At 46.3% G+C, this 23,668-nt stretch overlaps 1 protein-coding gene across 2 annotated transcripts; it reads right to left on the reverse strand.

The window, feature by feature from the left end:
* Window positions 1-23,662, reverse strand: RAC1 (Rac family small GTPase 1). 2 transcript variants are annotated; one of them, XM_040455843.1, is made up of 7 exons: window positions 23,596-23,662; window positions 13,610-13,681; window positions 10,575-10,692; window positions 4,327-4,383; window positions 2,796-2,858; window positions 1,870-2,029; window positions 1-1,621 (listed from the first exon to the last, which is right to left on the reverse strand). In XM_040455843.1, the coding sequence occupies exons 1-7, from the start codon at window positions 23,628-23,630 to the stop codon at window positions 1,491-1,493; spliced, it is 636 nt and encodes a 211-aa protein (XP_040311777.1). In that variant the 5' UTR covers window positions 23,631-23,662; the 3' UTR covers window positions 1-1,490. The 2 variants fall into 2 exon arrangements, with proteins under 2 accessions (XP_040311777.1, XP_040311779.1); XM_040455845.1 differs by lacking the exon at window positions 4,327-4,383.
* Window positions 23,663-23,668: the final 6 nt, after the last annotated feature.

Raw genomic sequence — 23,668 nt, forward strand, 5'->3', positions numbered from 1 at the left:
TATGATTCAAGGATTTATTAAGTCACACATGCAAAACATAACTGCTAATTGCATTAGCAAAAGATCAATGTAAAAACACTCCACAAGTCTGCAACGGTCAATTTAAAAAACTTTGTTCTAGTGGTTGAAAGGTCCAACCTTGGATTCTTGCCAGCGGGTAAGTTGTACAGAACTTGGTTAGCACGAGCACGGGCTTACAGAACCTCACAGACCCAAAGGAACGTGGTTGATTAGGCAGAGCAACAGGAAGCGTGTGTCCGGGGGAAGGCGGCGAGGAGGAGGGTCAGCATTAGTCAAGGTACAGTACTGGTGATCTGGCAAGACAGTGATGTTACGAAAGTTCATAGTTTAGGAATATCTAAAATATTTCAACAACTGTAAAGCTGCAACACATGATTTTTACACCTAGTTACTAGAAAACTAAGGAAAGCGCTTATTAGCTCTGAATAAAGTAACAAGGGAACAGGAATGCACTTTCACTAACCTACAAAAAAAAAAAGTCTAATGCATTATCAGAAAGATTTTATAATACAAGGAGGCATATTGCTCATTAAGAAGGGGTTCTATAAGAAAAGCACTAAGTCAGCAACTATGGGAACGACCAGTTCAAAGATGAATTAAATGCCCGATCTCAGAAGGGATGGAGTCTAAGAAAAAAAGCTTAAAACACTTAGTGAGGATACCGACCTTTCATCATTTACTGCATCTGACAGAAATTAACCTTTTTAAGATTTTACCCGTGACACTTTCAGTTTAGTAATGACGTGCACAGTGTAGTGTTTTGTCAGAATACTGTCTTCGTCCTCTGATCGCGTCCCGTGGCCCGCACACCCTCCCCAGGTGCCCATGGCCACAGCGGACCCTTTCATCACACGGGCGGGAGCCAGAGGGCGGTTCCAAATCTCAGCAAAAGCGAATACACTACTTCAAAAAAAAAAAAAAAAACTCACTACAAAATCAAAAAGATTGATCAGAGAGCTGAGTCATTACGCTCGTTCCAGGAGGACACACAGCTCGGTGCTGGGGGCAGCCGGGCTGCGCCAGGCGGCCAGTCTCCGGAAGGAGGCTGGGGGCTCTCCTGGCAGAGACCAGCCAGCAGGGTTCTTCTGTGCGTCCGAACTTGAGAGGCTGGCTGCGGTCTCTTCTCAAGACAAAGGTCTTAAACGGTTTAGTGCTTAGTGTTCTCAGCACAACAATGCAATTTAGTTCACAAGGTATTTTGGCAACTCTTAATCTGAGCAAGAATAGGGGCTTCTGAAAAATAAGGCTTTAAAAAAGCTTGCCATTTTAGGGCTAAATTTTAATATAATGTGAAAGTTTGAAGTCTTACACTTTAAACAAAACCTAAAAATTACTGATTGGTTCAAAATGGTTTTATGGAAAAACTAATCTGTAACAAAAACTTGGCATTGAGTGCGAAGGCTCCACCATTTTTGAGCAAAGCGTACAAAGGTTCTGAGGGGGGCAGGGCAGGAGAGGGGCCCGGACATTTACAACAGCAGGCATTTTCTCTTCCTCTTCTTGACGGGAGGGGGGCAGAGAACCGCTCGAATAGCTTCATCAAACACTGTCTTGAGGCCTCGCTGCGTGAGCGCCGAGCACTCCAGGTATTTTACAGCACCTGCCGGGAGACAGCCTCTTTCAGCCCCGCTCTTCTCACCCGGACAAGGACGAAGAAGCAGCTCCCCGGGCCCGCCACCTGCCGGCACGTGTGGCCCAGCGGAGCAGCCCTGACCCTGCACCCACCTGGTGAGCGTCACCACGACCCTGAGTCGGAAAACACGCTACTTCCCCAGACTGGAGTCCAGTCTGTCACGAAAATAAAACCCGTGCAAAGAAAGCAGACGTGAAAATGCAAGGATTTCCTACCGATCTCCTTCGCCATGGCCAAACCCTGCGGGTAGGTGATGGGAGTCAGCTTTTTCTCCTTCAGTTTCTCAATCGTGTCTTTGTCGTCCCTGAGGTCAAGTTTAGTTCCCACCAAGATGATGGGGGTGTTGGGACAGTGGTGTCGCACTTCAGGGTACCACTAGATGCAAGAGAGAAGAAAGTCATGACACGTTCCCCTCCCTCATGAACTTTCTTTGCCTAAACGATACCCATCTGGGTGCCCAACTGACCCCACCACCCCACCTTAGTCCCTCAGCGCTTTTGGCAGGAACCGCCCCTCCTGCCGTGCTCACGCCACCCTCCCCTTCAATACTTTCAAGAACCACAGGCCTGCCTACCTGTGGGTGTTTGATCAGCAAACCAGGATTCCAAGACTAAGACCCAACAGAACAGGCTCTACTTGTCAGTGTTGGGGGGGAGGGGGTAGGAAGGGAAGGTCTTCCTTCCCCAAAAAACTATCTTTTGGTAAAATGGGTCAAGCTCTTACATGAACTCTGAGAATCCTACCTACATATATTCAACAGTGAGCATGAATTATGTGGACTGAGGTCTTAGCCCTGCCACCACTACTCTCACTGGACACATCCCTGATCACAACGAACATCCCGCGCATGGCACTTTTCACTGGAAGTGTGTGAAAGACGCAGGAGAGGAAAGTCATGGCCGCTGTTTTAGCAGATGACTCCATCGGATGGACTCGAAAGTGTTATTTTAACAAGGGATGCAGCGTTTCTGAATCAGACCCTGAACTTTAGAATTCTACATAATAAAGTCAATGATTTCAAAAATTGATCTACCTAAAGTAGAATTACAAAATCATTAAAATTTCTATCACTAAATGGTAGTTTCACCTCCCAAAGATGACACTATGTAACAAAACATTGGTCTAAAACATCCCGGCTTACCTTTGCTCGAACATTTTCAAATGACGCAGGACTCACGAGAGAAAAGCAAATTAAGAATACATCCTATAAAGAGGAAAGAGAGGCATTTAGAAATGATCTCACGGTGACGAGCGCGCTTTGCTTCGTAAACACTGTGGGGACGATTCACGAGACGAAGTGCATGTTATGCACCAGCAGTCCGTGTCTAAAGCTCACTCCCTGGTTACAACCCTTCAGTTCTGTCAGAAGCTCCCAGACCAGAACCAGCACATGAAGCAGCCAGCTACTTACGAGAAGAGGGGAGAGGATTTACTAGAATGTGCTAGCATTTCCTAGAGACTGGAGAGGCCTCCAATCAGACCCCCAGGAGGCCTCTTCCTTCACACTCCCAACTCCCACTGGCAACTTTAATGCTCTTATTTATATACAGGGACCAAACCAGGGTCAAGGTACCACTCATTTCTGTAAAACGTGGTCTGTTTTTCAAAAGCAGAGTCGATTTTAAAAAACATGTATAAATGGTACGCTTTTCATTAAGCTCCCGGGTGCACATTAAGTACACTTTCAGTTGACCGCTGGTTTGCAATTAAACTGCTTTAAGAACTGCCACCGGGGTCCCCGGCACAGAGTGGGGTCCGGCTGTTCGCTGAGCACCTTCCGCCGTGACGGAGGTTCCCGGGTGTAAGCGGCATCTTCCCGGCTGTCGGTTCTGAGCCCCGAGCAGGGCTCTGGAGGACTCGACGCTGGGCAGTCGTAGCCGAAATAAAGATTCAGAGGAAAAGTCCGTGCAGAATAAATACCTGGAAGAATTTCCGACTAAACATAAAACCTCTGCCCCACTCTATTGTGTCGAGTCAAATTTAAATATTTAGCTGTATTTAAAATGCCTAAGAGTTTCTAAAATGCTAGGTTTATAAATCCCTTTCCTAGAAAAAGGCAATTCTGCTACTTTGTGAAATGTATCTTCTCCCAAGCTAACACAATTCCCAAGCTAGCACTTTCAATCATCCAGCTGATCCCTTGTACCTGGAAAGGGAAAGAAACATCCCACACAACAGCTTTTTATAAATGACATTTAACAAACGCTAGCGCATGCACAGGCTCGTCGGAGAATCACCGCGGCAGGTCGGCACCGGGTTACATCATTTGGAAGCAGGGAGAGGTTAGCTCAGCCGCAGAGCCGCGCCCCGGACACCAGAGACACCAGGGGACACCAAAGCGGAGGAGGAGGCGCCCGCAGCCATGCTCAGTCCCGCTCCACGGTGGGTGGGCGTCACGTGGAGCCTCAACGGCCTGGGAGGCCCCTCACGAAGGTCCCTCCTTCCACGCGGGAGGAGGGAAGCAAGCAGTTCACAAACTGCTTTAATTCGAGCTAGTAGGTAAACTGTCTCGCTCCACTGAAAGCACATTTCATCAAGCAAAACCCAACCTCGAGTGAAGTGAACACAAAGCACTCAAGGAACGTGGGGCTCGAGAGGAAATCCTGGGGAACTAAGTGAAACGAGAGAACAGATAAAGCTTGAAACTGAGGTCGACTGAAAGTTTTACATACGGCAATCGGCTTGTCTTTGCCCCTGGAGGTTATATCCTTACCATACGTTTCTCCAACCTAGTAATGCATGAGAACTGTGTTTGAGTTTAGTAAAAACTGAGGTAAGTAAAAGTCAACACAATCCATTATTTCTTCTTCATCAGAATTCTGTCTCAACCCTCCCAAAGGATCCAAAAGCAGAGGACTATCTAGCATCTGTGACGCCAAACCCCACCGAAACTGCATCACACCTGTGAAGGCCATGATGAAGACAGAGGTCAGGCACACTCTGGCGGGGGGGGGGGGGGGGACCCACAGGAGCACACAGAAGGTTCCTGTTCCGGCAGCAGCGCCACCATGCCTGATGACACAAATGCCCGCCCGAGGAAGCGCACGGGCTCTGTCCACTCAGGAAACGTGCAGAAAGCGTGCGTTCCTCCTTAGCAAAGGCGTGTCCGTGCGTCCATTAGCAAGAGACACACGGGTCAAAGATCTCTGTCCATGTTCCGAGACACAGGCCCAGTGGCAGCAGCCACCAACGGGAGGCGCACCTGTCCGTAGGACCGGGCCTCTGGGAGGAAAGGGCCCCAAGAAGCGCTGCTGGGTCTGCACTGTGACGGTGACAAGGCTGGCGCTCACTCTCCCCCCAAATTCCACAAGTGCGGATCGAATTCAGGGAGCTAGAGGACCTGAGTGAACGGTGTCAATGCACTGAGACCTTGAACTGCGCCCCCCCCCCCCCCCCACAAGCCCCTGCAGCTCTGGACGGGACTGCCACCACAGGGCTTTCAATTCGCCCCTGTTGCAACAAAAATCGAAAGAAAGACTTGCTCTTCAAGCAACACAGAACCCCACACGTCTTTTAACAGATGAACAAGAGAATTATTTTAATTTCCTCTCTCTCCAGCTTCTCTGACCCACGACTCTGAGAATATTAAAGTTGCCACTTTCACCTATGGGCTACTTTTAAAAAGATTTGTGCTCCCGACTCTTTATGGTGACACAGGGACCCCTGGGGATGGGCCACAAAAACGCAGCTCCAAAATATCCTCCAACCACATCTGTTCTACCTTTTTCAATTTTTAAAACATATTTTTTTGATCAAGAAACATGCTTTTCCATCCTACGTTAACATTCCACCATCTGCCCGTTCCCTTCTCCTTCTTCCCCCAGCCTAAATAAGGCTTTAAAAAGGTGTAAAGAATAATGTGGTAATTCTTCTAAAACAATGACATGGAAATCATAAAACGTCTAGTCCTTCTGACACTTCGCTCATCCAGGAGGGATTCATTGCAGCCTTGGCCTCCCAACCAGACACCCCGCACAGACTCCTGCTGCTCGACCTTGGCAGGTGTCTCGATGCCCACGGGGGTCCCCGGAGGCCGCAGCTCCACGGCAGGGCTGCCTGCAGCAGGACTGGCCCAGCCTTCCTCCCAGTGTGTCCTGGGGCCTCTTTATTCTGCCCGGGCCTCCCCAGGCCACGGGCTCCCCTTCCCTCTGGCCCGGACGCTGCTCTCCTCACACCGGCAGCCGACTCCCGACCACACAGGCTCCCGCCAGGCCTTCAGGGACTGCTCCGGGTCGCAAACACCGCTCCCTCACTGGCCAGGTCCACCGCCTCCACCAGGCATGCGGAGGGCACCACGGAGAGGTTCCTGGCGGAACGGGAGGGGACTCGGGGGTGGCTGGGACCTCCCAACTCCAAACACCCTAGCGCTGCTCGTGCACGTGCGCGCTCTCTCTCTCTCCCTCTCATTTCCTTCTCTTCTTAAGGCCTTCCGCCCGGCTTTTACTTTCAGGCCTGGAATAGTTCTTCCTACAGACACTCTAGGAACCGGGCAAAGGACCAGGGCGCAAACAGGACAGAGCAAAGATGCTGTGTGTGTGGCACCCATGGGGAGCTACTCAGGAGAAAGAGCAGGACAGCCCCGAACCCCAGGAGCCAGGCTACGGCGGGTTCCCACTGAATGTGACAATCTCCCAGAGCGCCCACGTCAGACCACGCAACCATGCTGACACGAGACCAGAAGCAAAGAAACGAATAGAAGACCACTTAATCTTGTCTAGCCACAAACACAAGGTCACCGTGCAAACTATAGAAACCCCAAACACCCCCTTCTCGCAGCCAACGAGACTGTGTGACGGTGTCTGCACCAGTCATAGATTTGGCCCCAGAACTACCCTACTTCCTGCCAGCACCCAATCCAGAGCAAGCCCTCACCCAAATCACACACCCCGCAGTCCCCGAGGTGCAGGTCTCCTTTGGGGCACAGGAACAAACCCGACTTTGTTCAAGCCACAGGTGTGTTCCTAGTGACCTGTGGCCGGAGGACACAGGTAGAGGCGGCCACCGGAACAAAGCAGAAAAAGCCAGGTGAAAATCCGAACGGCCAAGCCAAACACAGCCATTCTCCTTGCCTCCGCGCCACCACCCGGCACTCCCGAGCTGAGCGCACACACACCCCAGGCCCCCGCAGGCCCCCGCAGGCCCGGACACAAGAGGCCCGGCGCCTTGGGCAGCACAGGCCTCTCCGGACCCGCACGGAGCTCAGGCCTCGTGACCCAGGCGAGGCACACAGGTTCCCACTCACACCACGTCCTGGTCAAAAAGGCAAATGCAGCTGACTCGACACGACGCACGATGCTGGGCCCGAGCACTACACGGGTCACGCCGCCACAGTGACAAATCAACTCAAGACACACACAAAGAATGTGCAGGAGAGCAGGCTCCACGTCGGGCCTACTTCAAATGCAGGGCTCAAACTCCCAACCGTGAGATCAAGAGCCCAACATTTATCCCACCAAACCATCATGAGCCCCTATTACGGCACATTTTTAAAAAGAGAATATAAAGATAACTTATTAAAGGATAGGAAAGCCCTAAAGATTACTTAATTTAGAAAAATAAAACTTTCGAGGGCAATCTCTACTGAACAGGACTACCTGCTCGCCATCTTCTGGAGAACGCAGAAACGAATGCCTTAAACAGACCTAACTTCGCCACCCAAGCTGCCCAACAGAGGACAGCAGCATTAAATGCCCACAGGAAACATGACATCTATTTTGGGGGGTCGCTAAGCCCTAAGGGTGACATGTGGATACAAAATCGTCTACCGGCCCTTCAGGGGAGGTCTGAGCACAGTCACGGACAAGCCACATAAACAGGCCTTGTAGAGCCAACAACCAGAGACCACGTTCCGGTCAGTACAAAGTTCAGAGGCACCCCCGCTGCCAAGGTGCCAGCCGGCAGCCACCGGGCCTGCTCCCCCTGCAGGGACAGTGTGGCCCAAAGGAAGGAGACCTTCCAGGCACCAATCTCCGCATTTGGGGCCGCCCCCCCGGGAGCCAATGAAACGTCCTCATCCGCAGGAGGCCAGCGGGCGCATCTTTAACTGCTACACAGCCGCTCTCCTCTCTGCTCAGCTCTCCTCTCTGCTCAAAGTGCCCAGGACACCCGTCTGCTGGCGCGTGATGTGTCACACGGCACGTGTGAGCCATCTGAGGGCTAGAGTCGTGCCTCACCCCCTTAGCCGTTCAAGTGTCTGGCAGGAAAAGAGCACCTTACACAGAAGGGACACAGAAAGTTTAAGTCCTGCCCCAGAAGGACAACACCCTGCGGCTTGATTCAATCTGTCACTTTACCTGCGTGTGTTCTGGCATACAGAGCAGGGACCTTGCCAAGTCACCTTTGACTTACTGTGAGCCACTCCCTCAGAGAGAAAGGCCACACCCTGCCCGGACCCATGAGTCACAGGAGGTGGCTCTCACTTCTCAGAAGTGACACCCCACCCTTCCAGATGGAGCCAGTGGGTTAAAGACTCCTACTCTGTCTGTCAACAGGTTAGCAAATCCATTTAAAATCTGGAATTATCAAGCACCCATTGGGGACAGAAGAGTTTCCTAAACATGTTGAAGAACTCAAACCATTTGGTGATTATGAACTGATTTTCAAACCTTAATAAGTTAATTTTTAGCTGGAGATTAACTGAGCACTCACTCATTCAAACCTCCCATTTTATAGTTCTGGTTACAATTCAGTTGAAGGACAATCAGCAAAAATCTACAGCTCAAAGCAACTGGATTTGGCAATTCCTCCAGGAGAAAATAAATACAGGAGACAATGACTGTTGCATTCTAAAACTGTACTCAAAAGTATAAAAAACTATCATTACTAAAAACGGGAAGTTAAATTTAAAAACAAAAGATTTGGGAAGACTAGAACTATGGTTATGCTCACCCACACTACGCCCCCAAGACGGTGACGGTCAGGTCCATCCAAGGGTTGACACCTGCCTTCTCCAGGGTGTCTCCTTGACCCTGACCCCTCTGGTCATCCGGAGTTGCTGAGAGCACACACAGCAACTTCTAGTCATTCGGGCCCAGCCAGCTGGGACGTGAAGAGCTCTCCAGATGTGCGTCTTCACCGCAGCAACACTGGAGTGTCTGTGACGTACCTGGACCCTTCTGTTAGCTTTATACATACTGCTCGTCTGATCCTATGTCGAGACAGGTGACAACTAGAGCCCTGAGGAAATCTGCCAGGGTCACAGAGCTGGGAAGCAAGGGCGCAGGGTGGAAACCTAAGGAGTCTGTGCTAGTGCGTATTCCTTTGGCTGGTTAGCCACTTGAGTCTCCAGAGTTATTTTCAAATACTTTTAAGACGAAGAACAAATGTGTAATGAAAGAAGCACATGATGCAAATAAGACAATTCCTAATTTAAAGAAAAGAGGCCTCTAAGCATATTTCCACCAACTCTCATTAGCTTTTGGTACACGGATCGTTTAATCGCCTGAAATGGAAGCAAAACAATCTAGAAGTTTTTCTGACTGGACACTGTGGACATAATTTTACAAAACCGAAACCTGATTCTACACTGAGAAGATGTAAGTGCTAAAGCCAAAGGGTGGCTCAGACGGTTAAGCGTCTGACTTCGGCTCAGATTGTGATCTCATGGTTCATGAGTTCGAGCCCTGCATGTGGCTCTGTCAGCACAGAACCTGCTTCAAATCCTTGGTCTCCCTTCTCTCTCCGCCCTTGCATCTGCCGCCCCGCACCCATGCTCGCAAAAATAAACATTAAAATAATGGTAAAAATAAAGCCATAGAAAAAGGAGCATGAGTAACATAGAAAAATATTATTAAAGAGCATCTGGCTGGCTCAGTCGGTGGAACGTATGGCTCTTGATCTCAGATTCGTGAGCATGGAGCCCAATTAAAATTAAAAAAAATAAAAAGAAAGAAAAATAATATTAAACCCAAAAGACAAGTCACTAACTTGATTTTCAAAAACCTTAATCCTAACAGGGCACCTGGGTGGTTCAGTCAGTTAAGCATCCGACTCTTGATTTTGGCTCAGGTCATGATCTCCCAGTTCAGGAGGTCGAGCCCCTCACTGGGCTCTGCGCTGAGGGAGTAGACCCTGCTGGGAATTCTCTCTGCCCCTCCCCTGTACACACTCTCACTCTCAAAATAAATAAATATTTAAAGGGTGGGGGGGCGCCTGGGTGGCTCAGTTGGTTAAGAGTCTGACTTTGGCTCAGGTCATGATCTCATGGTTCATGAGTTCAAGCCCCGCATCAGGCTCTGTTGCTGACAGCTCAGAGCCTGGAGCCTGCTTTGGATTCTGTGTCTCCCTCTCTCTCTGCCCCTCCCCTGCTCACACTCTAGCTCTCAAAAAATAAACATTAAAAAAAATTCTAATAAATACATATATAAATAAACAAATTGCAACAATGGAAGCATGTAAACTGCACAGCACCATATTCTATACCAGGTTAAGACCAGAGAAATGAGAACAAGCCAACTCTGGGTTGGCACGTAGGGGACACATGTTACTGAACTAACATGAGCTTGCTACTACTCAGGATGCCTCAAAGATGGCGATACAGCAGACCCCTGAACAACACGGGGGGTGGTGGTGGGGAAGCGTAAGGGGTGCTGACCCCCCCCCATGCAATCAAAAGTTCCCCAAAATGTAATGGCCTGCTACTGACTGGAAGCCTTACCAGTAACATCAACAGTCATATGTTAAGTGCATTAGGTACTGCGTTCTTACACTAAAGTAAGCCAGAGAAAAAATTTCCCTCAGATCTGGAGGAAGAAACATACTCACTGAAATGTACCGACAGGCCTAGTCTAAGCGGACATGTGGAGTTCAAATGTGTTGTTCACGGGCCAACTGTGCAAGCAAACCCACAGGTGATGTGCAATTTCATATTCAGAAATCATATATTCTAAAGGACACATTAAAAATCAGTCACGATCCTTACTGTTTGCGGATAGGATAAGGGACGTAATCTGTCATAATCTTCTTGTCCAGCTGTATCCCATAAGCCCAGATTCACCGGTTTTCCATCCACCATAACATTGGCAGAGTAGTTGTCAAAGCTGCAGAATGGAGTAAAAATGGTTAGTCTTTAGCCATGGAGCATTGGGCACAGATCAGGGACTCGAGTGACTGTCCCAGCGAGGGCCCCAGAGGAGATGCACCAAGGCCAGGTGCAGTCTGGGGGTTGCCGGGCCAGGGGGCAGAGCTAATGTTGGAGGGAAACTGGGAGGAGTGTAAGGGAAACAAACCAACACCTGGAGAAACTCGCCCAAGAAACAAAGGACAAGCTCCTCAATGTACCCGAAACAAAGCAGTGGCAGCAACAGGAACCTCTGCCTCTTCAACAGGACATTAAGATTCTTCTGCCCCAGAGAAACAGAGTATAAAATCAGTCCCTCTCTTTCAAATCCCACTTGCTGAGATTTTTCACATCCACATGTGGCTCATCTTCAGCAAGGTGGCGCAGCACGGAGCCACCTCACTGAGTCAGGGCGACAATTAGTCAAGTCGTGGTCATCCAGCCAGGCCTGCGACCCAAGCGCGAAGGGAACACGAAATGAACCTGATGTGAGAGGCTGTGGTGGACCGTTTCAGAGTGAGTGTACTGGGTTACATGCATACCAAGTCACCCCAGTGATTACTTAACGATAAGCAGAGGCCCAGGAAAGCCTGGCTGACAGGCAGAAAGTAAGGTGGACTTCCACAAAACCAAAGCAAACCACAAGTACCACCAAGTACTTCATTAAAAAGAAAACCTGGCATTGCCATTCAAACCAGGGCAAGTACCAAACAGGACCCAATACAGCAGCCTGTAAGATACAATTTTGGAAGCCACCTTCACACACTCTCGACACTCAAACTCAGGGACTTCCTAAACTGCGACAGCAAAGCCGAAGTCTGAGTAAGGCTCCGATGTGGCTTAACAAACGTTAACGACCACACTAGCTCCCATGAAGACAAGGTCTGGGGTATCGTAATTCTGCTTCTGTGAGAAAAGGACAGATTATTCAAATGAACAAGATCATGACTTTTTTATCTGGGAAAAAGAATCACGTGCCCGCCTCCTATCGTACCAAAAAATAAATTCTAAATGAATCAAAGATTAAAGCGTTAGCCACAAAAATCTAGAAAACATACTTTTGCATCACTGAAGTAGGAATGGTCTTCCTAAGCAGGACATAAAACTCCATGCAGGTAGAGTGGCATATTTACATAAACACCTCAAACTTCTTAGGGCGCCTGGGGGGCTTAGTCTGTTGACCGTCTGACTTTGGTTCAGGTCATGATCTCACGGTTCACGGGTTCAAGTCCTGCATCGGGCTCTGTGCTACCAGTGCGGAGCCTGCTTCGGATCCTCTGTCCCTCCCGCTCTCTCTGCCCCTCCCCTGCTCATGCTTGTTCTAGAAAATACTAAAAAAAAATTTTTAAACAAAAAAAAGTCAAACTTCTTTTTGGCAGAAGACCTCATAATGAAGTTCAAAGAGACAGAGGGCAAAGGAGAGACAGAGGAATTGATATTTCTTGTACACAGAAGTTCCATCAGTAAGAAAAAAATCTCAATAAAAAAATAAGCAAAGGATTTCAACAGTCCATCCACACAAGACTACAAATGGACAGTGAACATTTGAGGGATTTCAACCCCACCGGGGATCAGAAATGCAAATGAGAAAGTAACTTTTTCAACTCCTGTCACCCACAGTCCAACCAGAGGAGCCGGCTTCAGGCACAGCTGGTCCAAGTACAGCCTTTGGGCAGCACATGGGTAGTTAACCTATCAGAAATCGAAATATCCATTCCCTCTGGATTTGGCACACCTCCACTTGTCATCATCTATCACATGTGCACAAAGACGTGTGCAATGATGTTCAACACGGCAAAAAAAACCCAAACAAACCCCATGACCAGTGTACTGTATCAGCTACAGTAGTTCAAAGTCACCTACAGTGATCATGATTTAGTTCTACCTACATGTGTAGATTAGGAAAGTCCCCACCATAAAACCAGAACAACACGGACAGTATGATCCCACTTCTGCAAAACTTTGGGCAACACTGCAGTGCACATGTTGTGCTCGACAAGGTCAGCATGGGTGGGACTTGAGGTGTTTCCTCTACTAGGATGGCAGCTGTGAGGACAGAGCAGGGTGACGTGCTACACGGGGCTCCCTAGTAATCCTGTCATCGGAAAAACACTTCCATCTCCACCCAATTCTGCTGCGGAGAGGGAATAAACAGCTCAGTGGCCAATTCCGTCCTCCCGTAACTGCCCCCAGCACCACCGTTTCAGTTCCACAGCCTGATAACTCAACAGTGACATGGAACCATTGGGATCACTTGCCAAAAAAGGCCAATCACAATAGAACAGACTATTTCATGTTCTGGCTCCTTGATCCTTCACACACAGATGCTCGAGTGCCAAATTTATATGAAACTCTTACTGTATCCAGTCTTCACACTTCGGTTTGTTAACTTTGTTTCCTGAATGTCTAAAAACCAATTAGGAAAGCTGTGTGTTTCATCACAATGCAGAAACTTTACATCAGATTAAGTATTTTTTAAAAGCCCGATTCTCTTATTAATCAGACTTTGGTCAATGTTCACGTTTAAGTGGAAAACTAATCAGATCTGTTCATGTAAGAATTAAGAATGCCAGGGGCGCCTGGGTGGCGCAGTCGGTTAAGCGTCCGACTTCAGCCAGGTCACGATCTCGCGGTCCAGGAGTTCGAGCCCCGCGTCGGGCTCTGGGCTGATGGCTCAGAGCCTGGAGCCTGTTTCCGATTCTGTGTCTCCCTCTCTCTCTGCCCCTCCCCCGTTCATGCTCTGTCTCTCTCTCTCGCAAAAATAAATAAACGTTGAAAAAAAAAATTTTTTTTTAAATAAAAATTAAAAAAAAGAATGCCTTCACAGCAAAACAAAGGTCAAAAGAACTAAAAAAACACATCACAAGTAAATTCCTTATTTAACTCCAGATACTTACACAGTGGGGATATATTCTCCAGGAAACGCATTGGTTGTGTAACTGATCAGTAGGCACGTTTTACCTACGGCTCTAAGGAAAGAGAAAAACAATGATATAAGTTGCTTAGTCAACATGAATGTAATTCTTTCATTATTCTGTTAAACTTACAGGAAAAAAATCAAGAAGTATACACCAAGTACTTAGCATTAAACAGTTTCTGTAACCTTCTACTGAGGCCTACACATTTTCTATCCTGAAATTTAAAGTAAACAAACTCGAATTTCTCAAAAAGGAGCCTTCCTGCACTGCTTAGGAATTAGCATTCACAGAACCAGCTGTTAATTAAGCACAGGTTGAAGAGGAACGATAGTTTAAAACGGAAAGTCTCTTCTGCGACTATGTGTAGGAGTCTCTCATCTGAGCATCTTCAATTCTATCCTCAAATCACTTTGATGCGTCCTAATATGCAAACACAGCCTTCCTCTGCAACTTCCACTTGGCTGCTAAGTAATACATTTTGCAGCCTCAGAGTGGTAGCTCAAACCCACCACCTTTTAAAGCCTTCCCTCTGGCACCAGTAGTGACTGTTCTCTTAACAGAGTGCTTAGTCACTAACCACCGCACACAGAACTGTGAGCCACAAAGAGCCATACAGAACTCACTTTAACTCATCTGTATTCATTTGCCACTCCGCAACCCCCATCCTCACACATCACCATAAGCCTTTAGAGCGGCTAACACAATATATTCCAGACATATTAACTAACGGCTCAGGGACGCTGGCATAAACTTCGCAAAGCTGCAAAGAGGAGAAAGTAAAGAAGAATCGTGTAGAAATTCTCCAGAGACAGAAGGCCCTCCCGCACCACTAGTGGGGGATACAGTGTACCACGGGGCAGAGGTCAGACTGGTGGCTTGGAGTCTTCCAACCACTTGAAATTTTCGTAAGAATATATCACCTACAAATTAAGATCACTGTGCCCTTAGCCAAAAAATGAGTTCCAAATTTGATATTTCTCAGGGTGACTTCAGGGGCTTCTGAGAGCCTGTGTCCCCGGCCTAAGTTTTCACTGAATGCTCTCCTTACTACACTTGATCTTAGCCAGAAGGCTGAGAAGCGATATAAATGCTCTCCTCACACAGTGAAGCTCTGAGCTGGAAGAATTTGTTGTCCAATCGCAACTACTATGAATTAGGATTCACCATAAAGAAGTTAAGTGCTTTTCTATTTTCTTAGCACTCTTAGCTTAAGGCAAAAACCTCTCTGCGAAGACAGATTACAGGCCCATCCGGTTTGCCAATACTTATTTTACTCATAACATTATTAAGGGCTTAAAAATTAGAACTCCCCCACCCTGAAGACCTCACAGACTCAAACATTACATTACATCATCAGGAAGTAGCTCCCAACTCCTAAAGGCTTTCTCAACAAAAATGACTCATTGACCATACATTTTGTTAAAAGCTTACAATGTCAAACCTATATAAGCAGGAGGCGGAGATCCATAGTCATTAGCCTAGATTTGAGACCTGGGACCAACTCTGTATCACTTACTAGGCTGGACTTTTTTGTAAGTTTCAACTCCCTTATGCCTCAGTTTTTTCAACTGTAAAATGGATGCAAAACTACCAACTCCATCACAAAACTACTGAAAGCATGAATTCTATTTCAATCTATACCAACAAAGTGTGTGCTATGCAAGGAAGTATACCAGGTACTGAAGATATTCCAAGGAACAAAACTTCATGGAATTTGTGCAGTTATTTTTTTTTTAATGTTTGTTCATTTTCTGAGAGAGAGTGAGACGGAGTGTGAGCGGAGGAGGGACAGAGAGAGACAGAGACCCAGAAACTGAAGCAGGCTCCCCAGGCTCTGGGCTGACAAGCACAGAGCCTGACACAGGGCTAGAACTCACGGATGCAAGATCATGACGTGAGTCGAGGTTAGATGCCCAACAAACTGAGTCACCCAGGTGCCCCATTTGTGCAGTTATTAAAGTAAAAATATGAAGAGTGCATGGGGCACCTGGGTGGCTCGGTCTGTTAAGCATGAGACTACTGATCTTGGCTCAGGTCAAGATCTCACGGTTCGAGGGACCAAGCCCTACATTGACAGCACAGAGCCTGATTGGGATTCTCCCTCTCCCTCTCCCTCTCTCTGCCCCACTCACACTCTCTCTCAAAATAAATAAATAAAACTTAAAAAAAAAAAAAAATAGGGGCGCCTGGGTGGCTCAGTCGGTTGAGCATCCAACTTCAGCTCAGGTCATGATCTCACAGTTTGTGAGTTCAAGCCCCGTGTCAGGCTCTGTGTTGACGGCTCAGAGCCTGGAGCCTGCTTCAGATTCTATGTCTCCCTCTTTCTTTGCTCCCCCACCCCCACGCTCTCTCTCAAAAATAAGTACACATTAAAAAAAAAAACTCGAAGAAAAAATGAAGAGTGCAGTCATTAGTGTTACTAAAGATGGTCTGGGGGATGCCTGGCTGGCTCAGTCCCTAAAGCATCTAGCTCTTGATCTCAGGGTCCTGAGTTTGAGCCCCACGTTGGGTGTAGAGCCTACTTTAAAAAAAAAAAAAAAAAGGTATCTTTAGGGGCATCTGGGTGGCTCAGTGGGTTAAGCAACAGACTTTTAATTTCAGCTCAGGTCTTGATCTCGGCGTCGGGAGTTCAAGCCTTGCATTTGGTTCCACACTGGGTGTGAAGCCTACTTTAAAAAAGGCGAGGGGGCAGTGGCGGGGGGGGGGGCGGGGGGGGCGCCTGGGTGGCTCAGTTGGTTCAGCATCTGACTTCAGCTCAGATCATGATCTCACAGCTCGTGAGCTCAAGCCCCACGTAAGGTTTTGTGCTAACAGCTCAGAGCCTGGAGCTTGCTTTGGATTCTGTGTCGCCCTCTTTCTCTGTCCCTCCCCTGCTTGTACTCTGTCTCTCTCTCTCTCAAACATAAACATTAAAAGAAAAATTTTTTAAGATGCAAAGGGATCTAACCTAGTCTTGGAGCTGATAGAGGTCGCAATGTATGCTGAAACCTAGGAGGAATGGGGACATGACAGGAGGAACATTCTAGGCAAAAACAGCAGCATTGATGGGGAGGCCCAGAAGCCCAGCACAACTGAAGAACCAAGAACTCAGGGGGAAGCAGCAAAGGAAACTCTGAGGAGGCTGTCATCTCTTCTTGTTAAGGACATGGGACTTGATCCTACTCAGGAAGTCCCAGAAAGTTTTCAGTTGCCAAGAAACCATTAAATTTGCATTTTTAGAAGCAGCCTCCAAGTGCAGTGTGGAAAAGAGGACTGAGGAAGGAAGCTGGGACTGGAGACAGAAAAACAAGAGTGGTTTGAACCAACGAGGGAGATTCAGCGTAAAAAGAAGTGGGCCATTTCTAGAGCTTCCTAGGCGTGCGGCAGAACAAGATGGCCCAGCCATGGGCTGGATGTGGTAGCTGAGGAAGAGAACAGAGTCTAAGGCCATCATTGCTGAGCCTCTTTTCAAAATTACAAATGTGTGAAAATGTAATAGTTACTGCCTCTTAACATCAAGGATAAGAAGCTATAAAGGTTTTAACGGTTATGATAAAACGTCATAGTAGTACTTCCTTTAAGAGTACTGTCCCAAATCTCTTCCATATGTATAGGAACAAAGCCATTACTATAAATATGACCCACTCTGTTTCAAAAGCCCTAAGATCTTGGGGCGCCTGGGTGGCTCAGTCGGTTAAGTGTCCAACTTCGGCTTAGGTCGTGATCTCACAGTCCGTGAGTTCGAGCCCTGCGTTGGGCTCTGTGCTGACAGCTCAGAGCCTGGAGCCTGTTTTGGATTCTGTGTCTCCCTCTCTGACCCTCCCCTGTTCATGCTCTGTCTCTGTCTCAAAAATAAACGTTAAAAAATTTTTTTTCTTTAAAAAGAGGTGGACGCCTAACGGACAGTGCCATCGGGCGCCCCAAAACTCAACCAGTTTTTAATAATAATAAAAAAAAAAAAACCAAAAGCTCTAAGATCTCTTTTCCTGAAACTTCACCTTTAGCCGAGGCATCATCTTTTGAAAGGTTTAACTGCAAAGGAATTCAAGGTATTGGCATACCCTGATAGGCTGAAATTTTATTACCAACCATTACAGCTATAAACTAATCTGTAAGAAATTATTAAATTCTAAAATTCCGACTTAATTAAGTACATGTCCAAACGCTGATTTAAATATTTACTTAGTTTTAAAAAAAACAGATAAAAAGAAAAAAATAATGGTGATTTACCTCCCATTAGTGTTATTTATCCACTCCTTTTAAAAACACTCCACAAATAAACTCTAGAGGCCAAAGTCAACACAGCTCCCACGCGACGAATGGAAGCTGCATTTGGTCACAACCTTGACTGATGCGGCCAAGAACCTCTGAAAGTTACTATCTGGTTTGGAATTTCCACTTTTATATATGCTACCACTGAGTTCAACCTCTTTTTAATCCTTGAAAGCTGCCACAACTGTAGAAAATGAACACGAATCTACTGAAAGAAAGTTCATGTAACATTTTTTTAAGCCTATCTGTGCCTTTCCTGCTCTAGTAGAAATTACAAAGATTAAAGCCAGTAACTCATGTTCCTATTATGTTCTCCATTTTCCCATTAGGAGAACTTCAAGGAAACGTTTAAAACTTGGAGGGTAGGGGCGCCTACCTATTGGGTGGCTCAATAGGCTGAGTGTCTCTGAGTTTGTCTCAGCTCATGATTTCATGGTTCATGAATTCTCCCACATCAGGCTTGCTGCTGTCAGTGCAGAGCCCCGCTTCAGATCCTATCCCCCCTCTCCCTGCTCCTCCCCCACTCGCGCTCTCTCAAAAATCAACAAACGTTTAAAAAAAAAAAAAAAAAAAGATACACTGATCTTAGGACTCAAAGACCCGATTTCTCCAATGAGAAAATAAGGAGCCTGTATTGCTGTCTACAAGTACCTAGATCCTGGGGCACCTGGGTGGCTCAGTTAAGCGGCAGAATTCAGCTCAGGTCATGATCTCATGCTCATGAGTGCAAGCCCCGCATCAGGCTCTGCGCCCACAGCATGGGGCCTGATGGTTGGGATGGTCTCCCCCCAACCCCTCCCGCAACTCCCACCACTTGCACGCACTTTCTAATAAACTTTAAAAAACAATAAAAATTTAAAAAGGTACCTAGTTCTTAACGATATATTAATAGAACATAGTGGAATGTGAAAGTATTAAATATATATTCATATTTATTGCATCAATGAAAGACCCTGAATGAAAGTCCTCAATTTACCCTGTGAAATGGGGTTTGGGAACTCTCCAATTGTAGGCCTTCAGTAAATGCATAACCATGCAAAGAATAAATTCAGGAAATACATGAATAGAGTAGTTTAGCGCACAAAAACACAAAACCTAATGTGAAATTTTGATATTGTCACTAACAGGGACATCATAACCAACTTAGGAAAACCAGCCATTATCACCATTGGAGGCTTCAAAAAATTCAAAAACTGGGTAGCTTCTAGAACCCTCAAGGCTGAAGATGTTACCCCTAAGAGAGTCCAATTCTGAAGTAGCCTTTAAGCTACAGAGGAAACCCTCCCCCTTCTAGAAACACCAAACCCAATCCTAGAATAGTTATTATCTGGATCTGCGGAAGATACAAAAAAGTTCAAAAAAGACTTTTTATCTAACTGCGTATCAGCCTCATTCTTCTTCAAAATCAAATCCTCTTAAAATATGCCCTGATAATGGGAAGATATGTCAATATCAATATAGCAAAATATTGATTACAAAATCTAAGTGGCAGGTGTTCACTACACAATTCTTTCAACTTTTCTGTATCTCTGAAGCTTTTCATATTTAGATGTGGAAGGAAAAATACTCCTCTGATGACATGCGGTAATTGCCCTGGTAGCAGGATCCCTGATAAAACATCTCCTTTTTAGGAAGACTAAAAATTACAAGAACTACCTGGTGAGGCAGAGGTGAAAAAGTAGGAGGCACTAATACATTAGATGATTAATGCAAAAGAAAGAACATCATAAAAAGTGGCTTTAAGTTCTCTAAAAATGGATTCCTGATACTCCTCTAATGAATCCAACCCCAAACTTTTACTGGGATTATCATTTGAAAGTTAAAAAAAAAAAAAAAAAAAGCATACGTATAATTTTAACCACCAAGATCAGAGTCAAACAACAAATCTAAACTTAGGGGCGCCTGGGTGGCTCAGGTCATGATCTCACAGTTCATGAGTTCTAGCCCCACATCAGGCTCTGTGCGGACAGCTCAGAGCCTGGAACCTGCTTTGGATTCTGTGTAGCCCTCCCTCTCTGCCCCTCCCCTGCTCACACTCTCTCTCTCTCAAAAATAAATATTTACAAAAAAAATTTTTTTAAACAAATCTAAACTTAGAAGCCAGTGCAGAATTCAAACACCTTTACAACAGGTCAAACACAAACATATGGAACCCCATGCTCAAGGCAAAACACACAGACAATTCACGAAGCACTTAAATTCATGGATCGGACCATCAGTGATTGTTCAATGGAAACAAGTAGAGAGGAACTGGTGCATTCCTAAAAAGATGACATCATCATGGAAGGTATTTTTTATGCTCAACTAAAAACATTCCTGGACAGCAATGCCTAAATTAGACACTGGGCTGGAGAGACTACTAGCCCAATCTGGAGTGAACAAAGAGGGGCTTCATTCACTCCCAGCCTTCTGGTCAACCAAAGCCAAAACAACACTATTAAAAATGGTTTAGGGGTGCCTGAGTGGCATCCAAATCTTGATTTTGGCTCAGGTGGTGATCTCTCGGTTCATGAGTTTGAGCCCCATGTCAGGCTCTGGATACTGTAGAGCCTACTTAGGATCTTCTCTCCCTCTCTCTCTCTGTCCCTCCCCTGCTCACTCATGCCTTCTCTCTCAAAATAAATAAACATTTAAAAAAATGGTTTAGGGAGAGACACCTGGGTGACTCAGTCAGTTAAGCCTCCCAACTCTTGATTTCAACTCAGGTCATGATCTCATGGTTCGTGGGTTCAAGCCCCATATCAGCCTCTGTGCTAACGGTGCAGAGCCTGCTTGGGATTCTCTCTCTCAAAATAAAATTTAAAAACATTAAAAACTTCTTTTTTGAATGGCTTAGCAATATCTGAATGTGAGATGCTGTCTTACCTAAGTAAAACTGAGAGAATCTTGGGGGCAGATGTCCATCAAATAAGAATGACAGACCCCGTGTTCAAGAAGGACTAACAGAATTAGGACCAAGAGAAGGATTAATAGCATAAAAAGTATCAAAATTTCAACTCACATTTTGTACTCAATGCCAACTGAATTGCTATATAGAAAATAATCCATAAGAAGAATATAGGCTAATTGATCCTAGTTATAATATGATTATGACATGGCTTCTAACTGTAGTTCCCAAGAATATTTTTTTAAATAAGGAAGCTTGCAATTTGTGCAATTTCAATTTGCCTTTACTGCTTAAACTGCCCTTAATTGCCTCAGATTCCCCACCATGGAGTTCTCTGCCCCACAAAATGTAGACCTACATTTACAGCTTTAACAACTTTTGAATAAAAGAACATTCCAACCATATCATCAGGCTGATGTTTTGTTTGGGTAAAAGCAGAAAAATATTTTTGGTATGGAAAATTATGTGTCTAAATTTTTCACTGAAGTAACGTTTGCTATATGCCGTCCCTTAAAGTAATAGAGGGAGCACATGGCTGGCTCAGTTGGCAGAGCATGCGACTCTTGATCATGGGGTCGTGAGTTCGAGCTCCACACTGGGTGTAGAGATTACTTGAATAAATGAATAAATCTTTAAAAATAAATACCTTACATTTTTTTAATCCACTTTTAACAGGATTCTTAGCCCCCCAGTCTACATCAATGTCAAATACGAAAAAAACTAACTGAAAACTTTAAGCCAAGCCAAGAACTGTCTTATGCCTACCACTCCACTCCCCTCACAGAGTCCCTCAGTGCCTCGGAGTAAGAGAAACAGCACGTACTCCGCACAGGGCAGACACCTGGGAGGCACTTCATATCCAGCATCTGGTTTAATCCTCACAAATTCAACTTGAGGCACCTGTCTTGTGGAGGATGACTGATATGCCCAGGGTTTCCCCCTAAGCAGCGGGGAAGAGACTTGAAGGAAGGATCCAGATCCCACAGTAGGCGCTCAACAAGTATGCGACTAGATAAACAAGCCAATACAAACAGCAGAGGTCCATAATCTGTAAGCGTTAAATATATCTGCTGTGCTTATGTTTTAGTTCCAGAAATTTTCAATTAAGGATATTACATAGGATATTACTAGGGTTATTGAATTATCAGCAATTTGGCGTTTTTAAAAAGTAGTATTATTTCATATTCTAAGCATTACTGATTGAACATTTTTAATTTTTAATATTTTCTGGTATTTTTTTTAACGTTTATTCATTTTTGAGAGACAGAACATGAGCAGGGGGAGGGGCAGAGAGACAGAATCTGAAGCAAGATCCAGGCTCCGAGCTGTCAACACAGAGCCTGACGAGGGGCTTGAACTCCTGAACCACGAGATCATGACGCGAGCTGAAGTTGGACGCTCAACCAACTGAGCCACCCAGACGTCCCAACATTTTTAATTTTTAAGAGAAATTCACTTAAAGCGTTAAGACAACTTGATAAACGTTTAAACTTAAACTTCACTTAAACAGTTTACTGACTTCCCTATTAAGTAACTGAACATTCCCCCCCACCCTGATGAAAATAAAACTTTCTTCTGAAGGGTTTAAAAAAAAAAAAAAAAGGGTACCATACATATTCCCAAATAGGTGGGAGGTGTAATTGTTGGCTATATACATAGAACCATGAAGTGTTAATGTTTCGCATGTTGACTCTGACAAATCCCAGATGGGCATCTTTTAAAAATCAGTTCAACTGTACCCACATCTGAATTAGCGGTGGAAACAATTTCTAATGTCTAATTTACAACTATTTAAACAAAACCAATTCACAACTGGAGAGGCATAAAAGCCACATCAGTCCTGATGACAAGTTTGGGGAATATTAATCAAAAGAGAGAGCGATGCCAGAACGCTTCCTTCGACTTTACAAAACTTGAAAAATGCACCCACTGCCTTCTGAATTTCATGAAACTGGTAGTAATTCTTGGAGCTTCCTTGTTAACACTCAACTACTCTAGCCCTGCTGAGACACACAATTTTGCTCGGATTACACTGAGATTCTTGTTTCTATGGGAGGAGGAAAAAAAAACTGCATAAGCCAAGTCTTGTCTTCCTCTAGGGCCTGTAACCACCACAGACAGTAATGAAAAGAAATGCCTTGAGTCACAGGGCAGCTCCGCTCAGGGAGCCTGTTCTGCTACATCCCATACCTAACGCAAGAAGCGAAAGCCAATTTTTTTTTTTTATGACCACACCACGTTCAGAGAAAAGAACAGTCTTAATCACACCCGACTCCTCGCAGCTAGAATCTCAGAAGTTTCTCCACGTTAAGAGCAAAAATAATCACCTAAAAAAAAAAAATCTTAACAAGTGGCCAAGTGCAAGCGGAAGATAGCCCGTGGTAAATCAGTTTAGGGCCACCAAACCCGCCCAGGCAAACATTCGTCCGGTATTATCGACCTGACCGCCGGGACACACGGAAGCTCTCAACCGGGCTCGAGAGGTTGATGTAAAAGCCCAGAAAGGGTCGTTTTCTGAGAAAGGCAACTCCAAGCCCACCGGTGTCCAGGCGGACGAGGGAGGGTGGCGGCGCGGCTGGGGGGGTCCCACCCGGCGATCAGCGGGCCCGACAGAAGGCGGGAGGGTGGAGTTCACTTTTCCCTCCGGCCGCGGGTCGGCGACCCCCTCCCCCACCAAAAAAAAAAAAGGTGGGGGGGTAGCCGGAACCAGGCCCGTGCCGCCCAGTCCCGGGGGTAGTGAGGGGCGGCCCGCGCCCCACGCCACGCGCGGCAGAGAGGCCGGCTCCGACCCCGGGCGAGCCCGCCCGGCCCCGACCCGCGCACTCACCCGTCTCCCACCACCACACACTTGATGGCCTGCATCTGGGCCGCTCGCTGGGCCGCGGCGGCGGCCGGGCGCT

Source organism: Herpailurus yagouaroundi, unplaced genomic scaffold (genome assembly GCF_014898765.1).
Source record: "Herpailurus yagouaroundi ecotype Mexico unplaced genomic scaffold, PumYag 216, whole genome shotgun sequence".
In the NCBI taxonomy this organism is placed as follows: domain Eukaryota; kingdom Metazoa; phylum Chordata; class Mammalia; order Carnivora; family Felidae; genus Herpailurus; species Herpailurus yagouaroundi.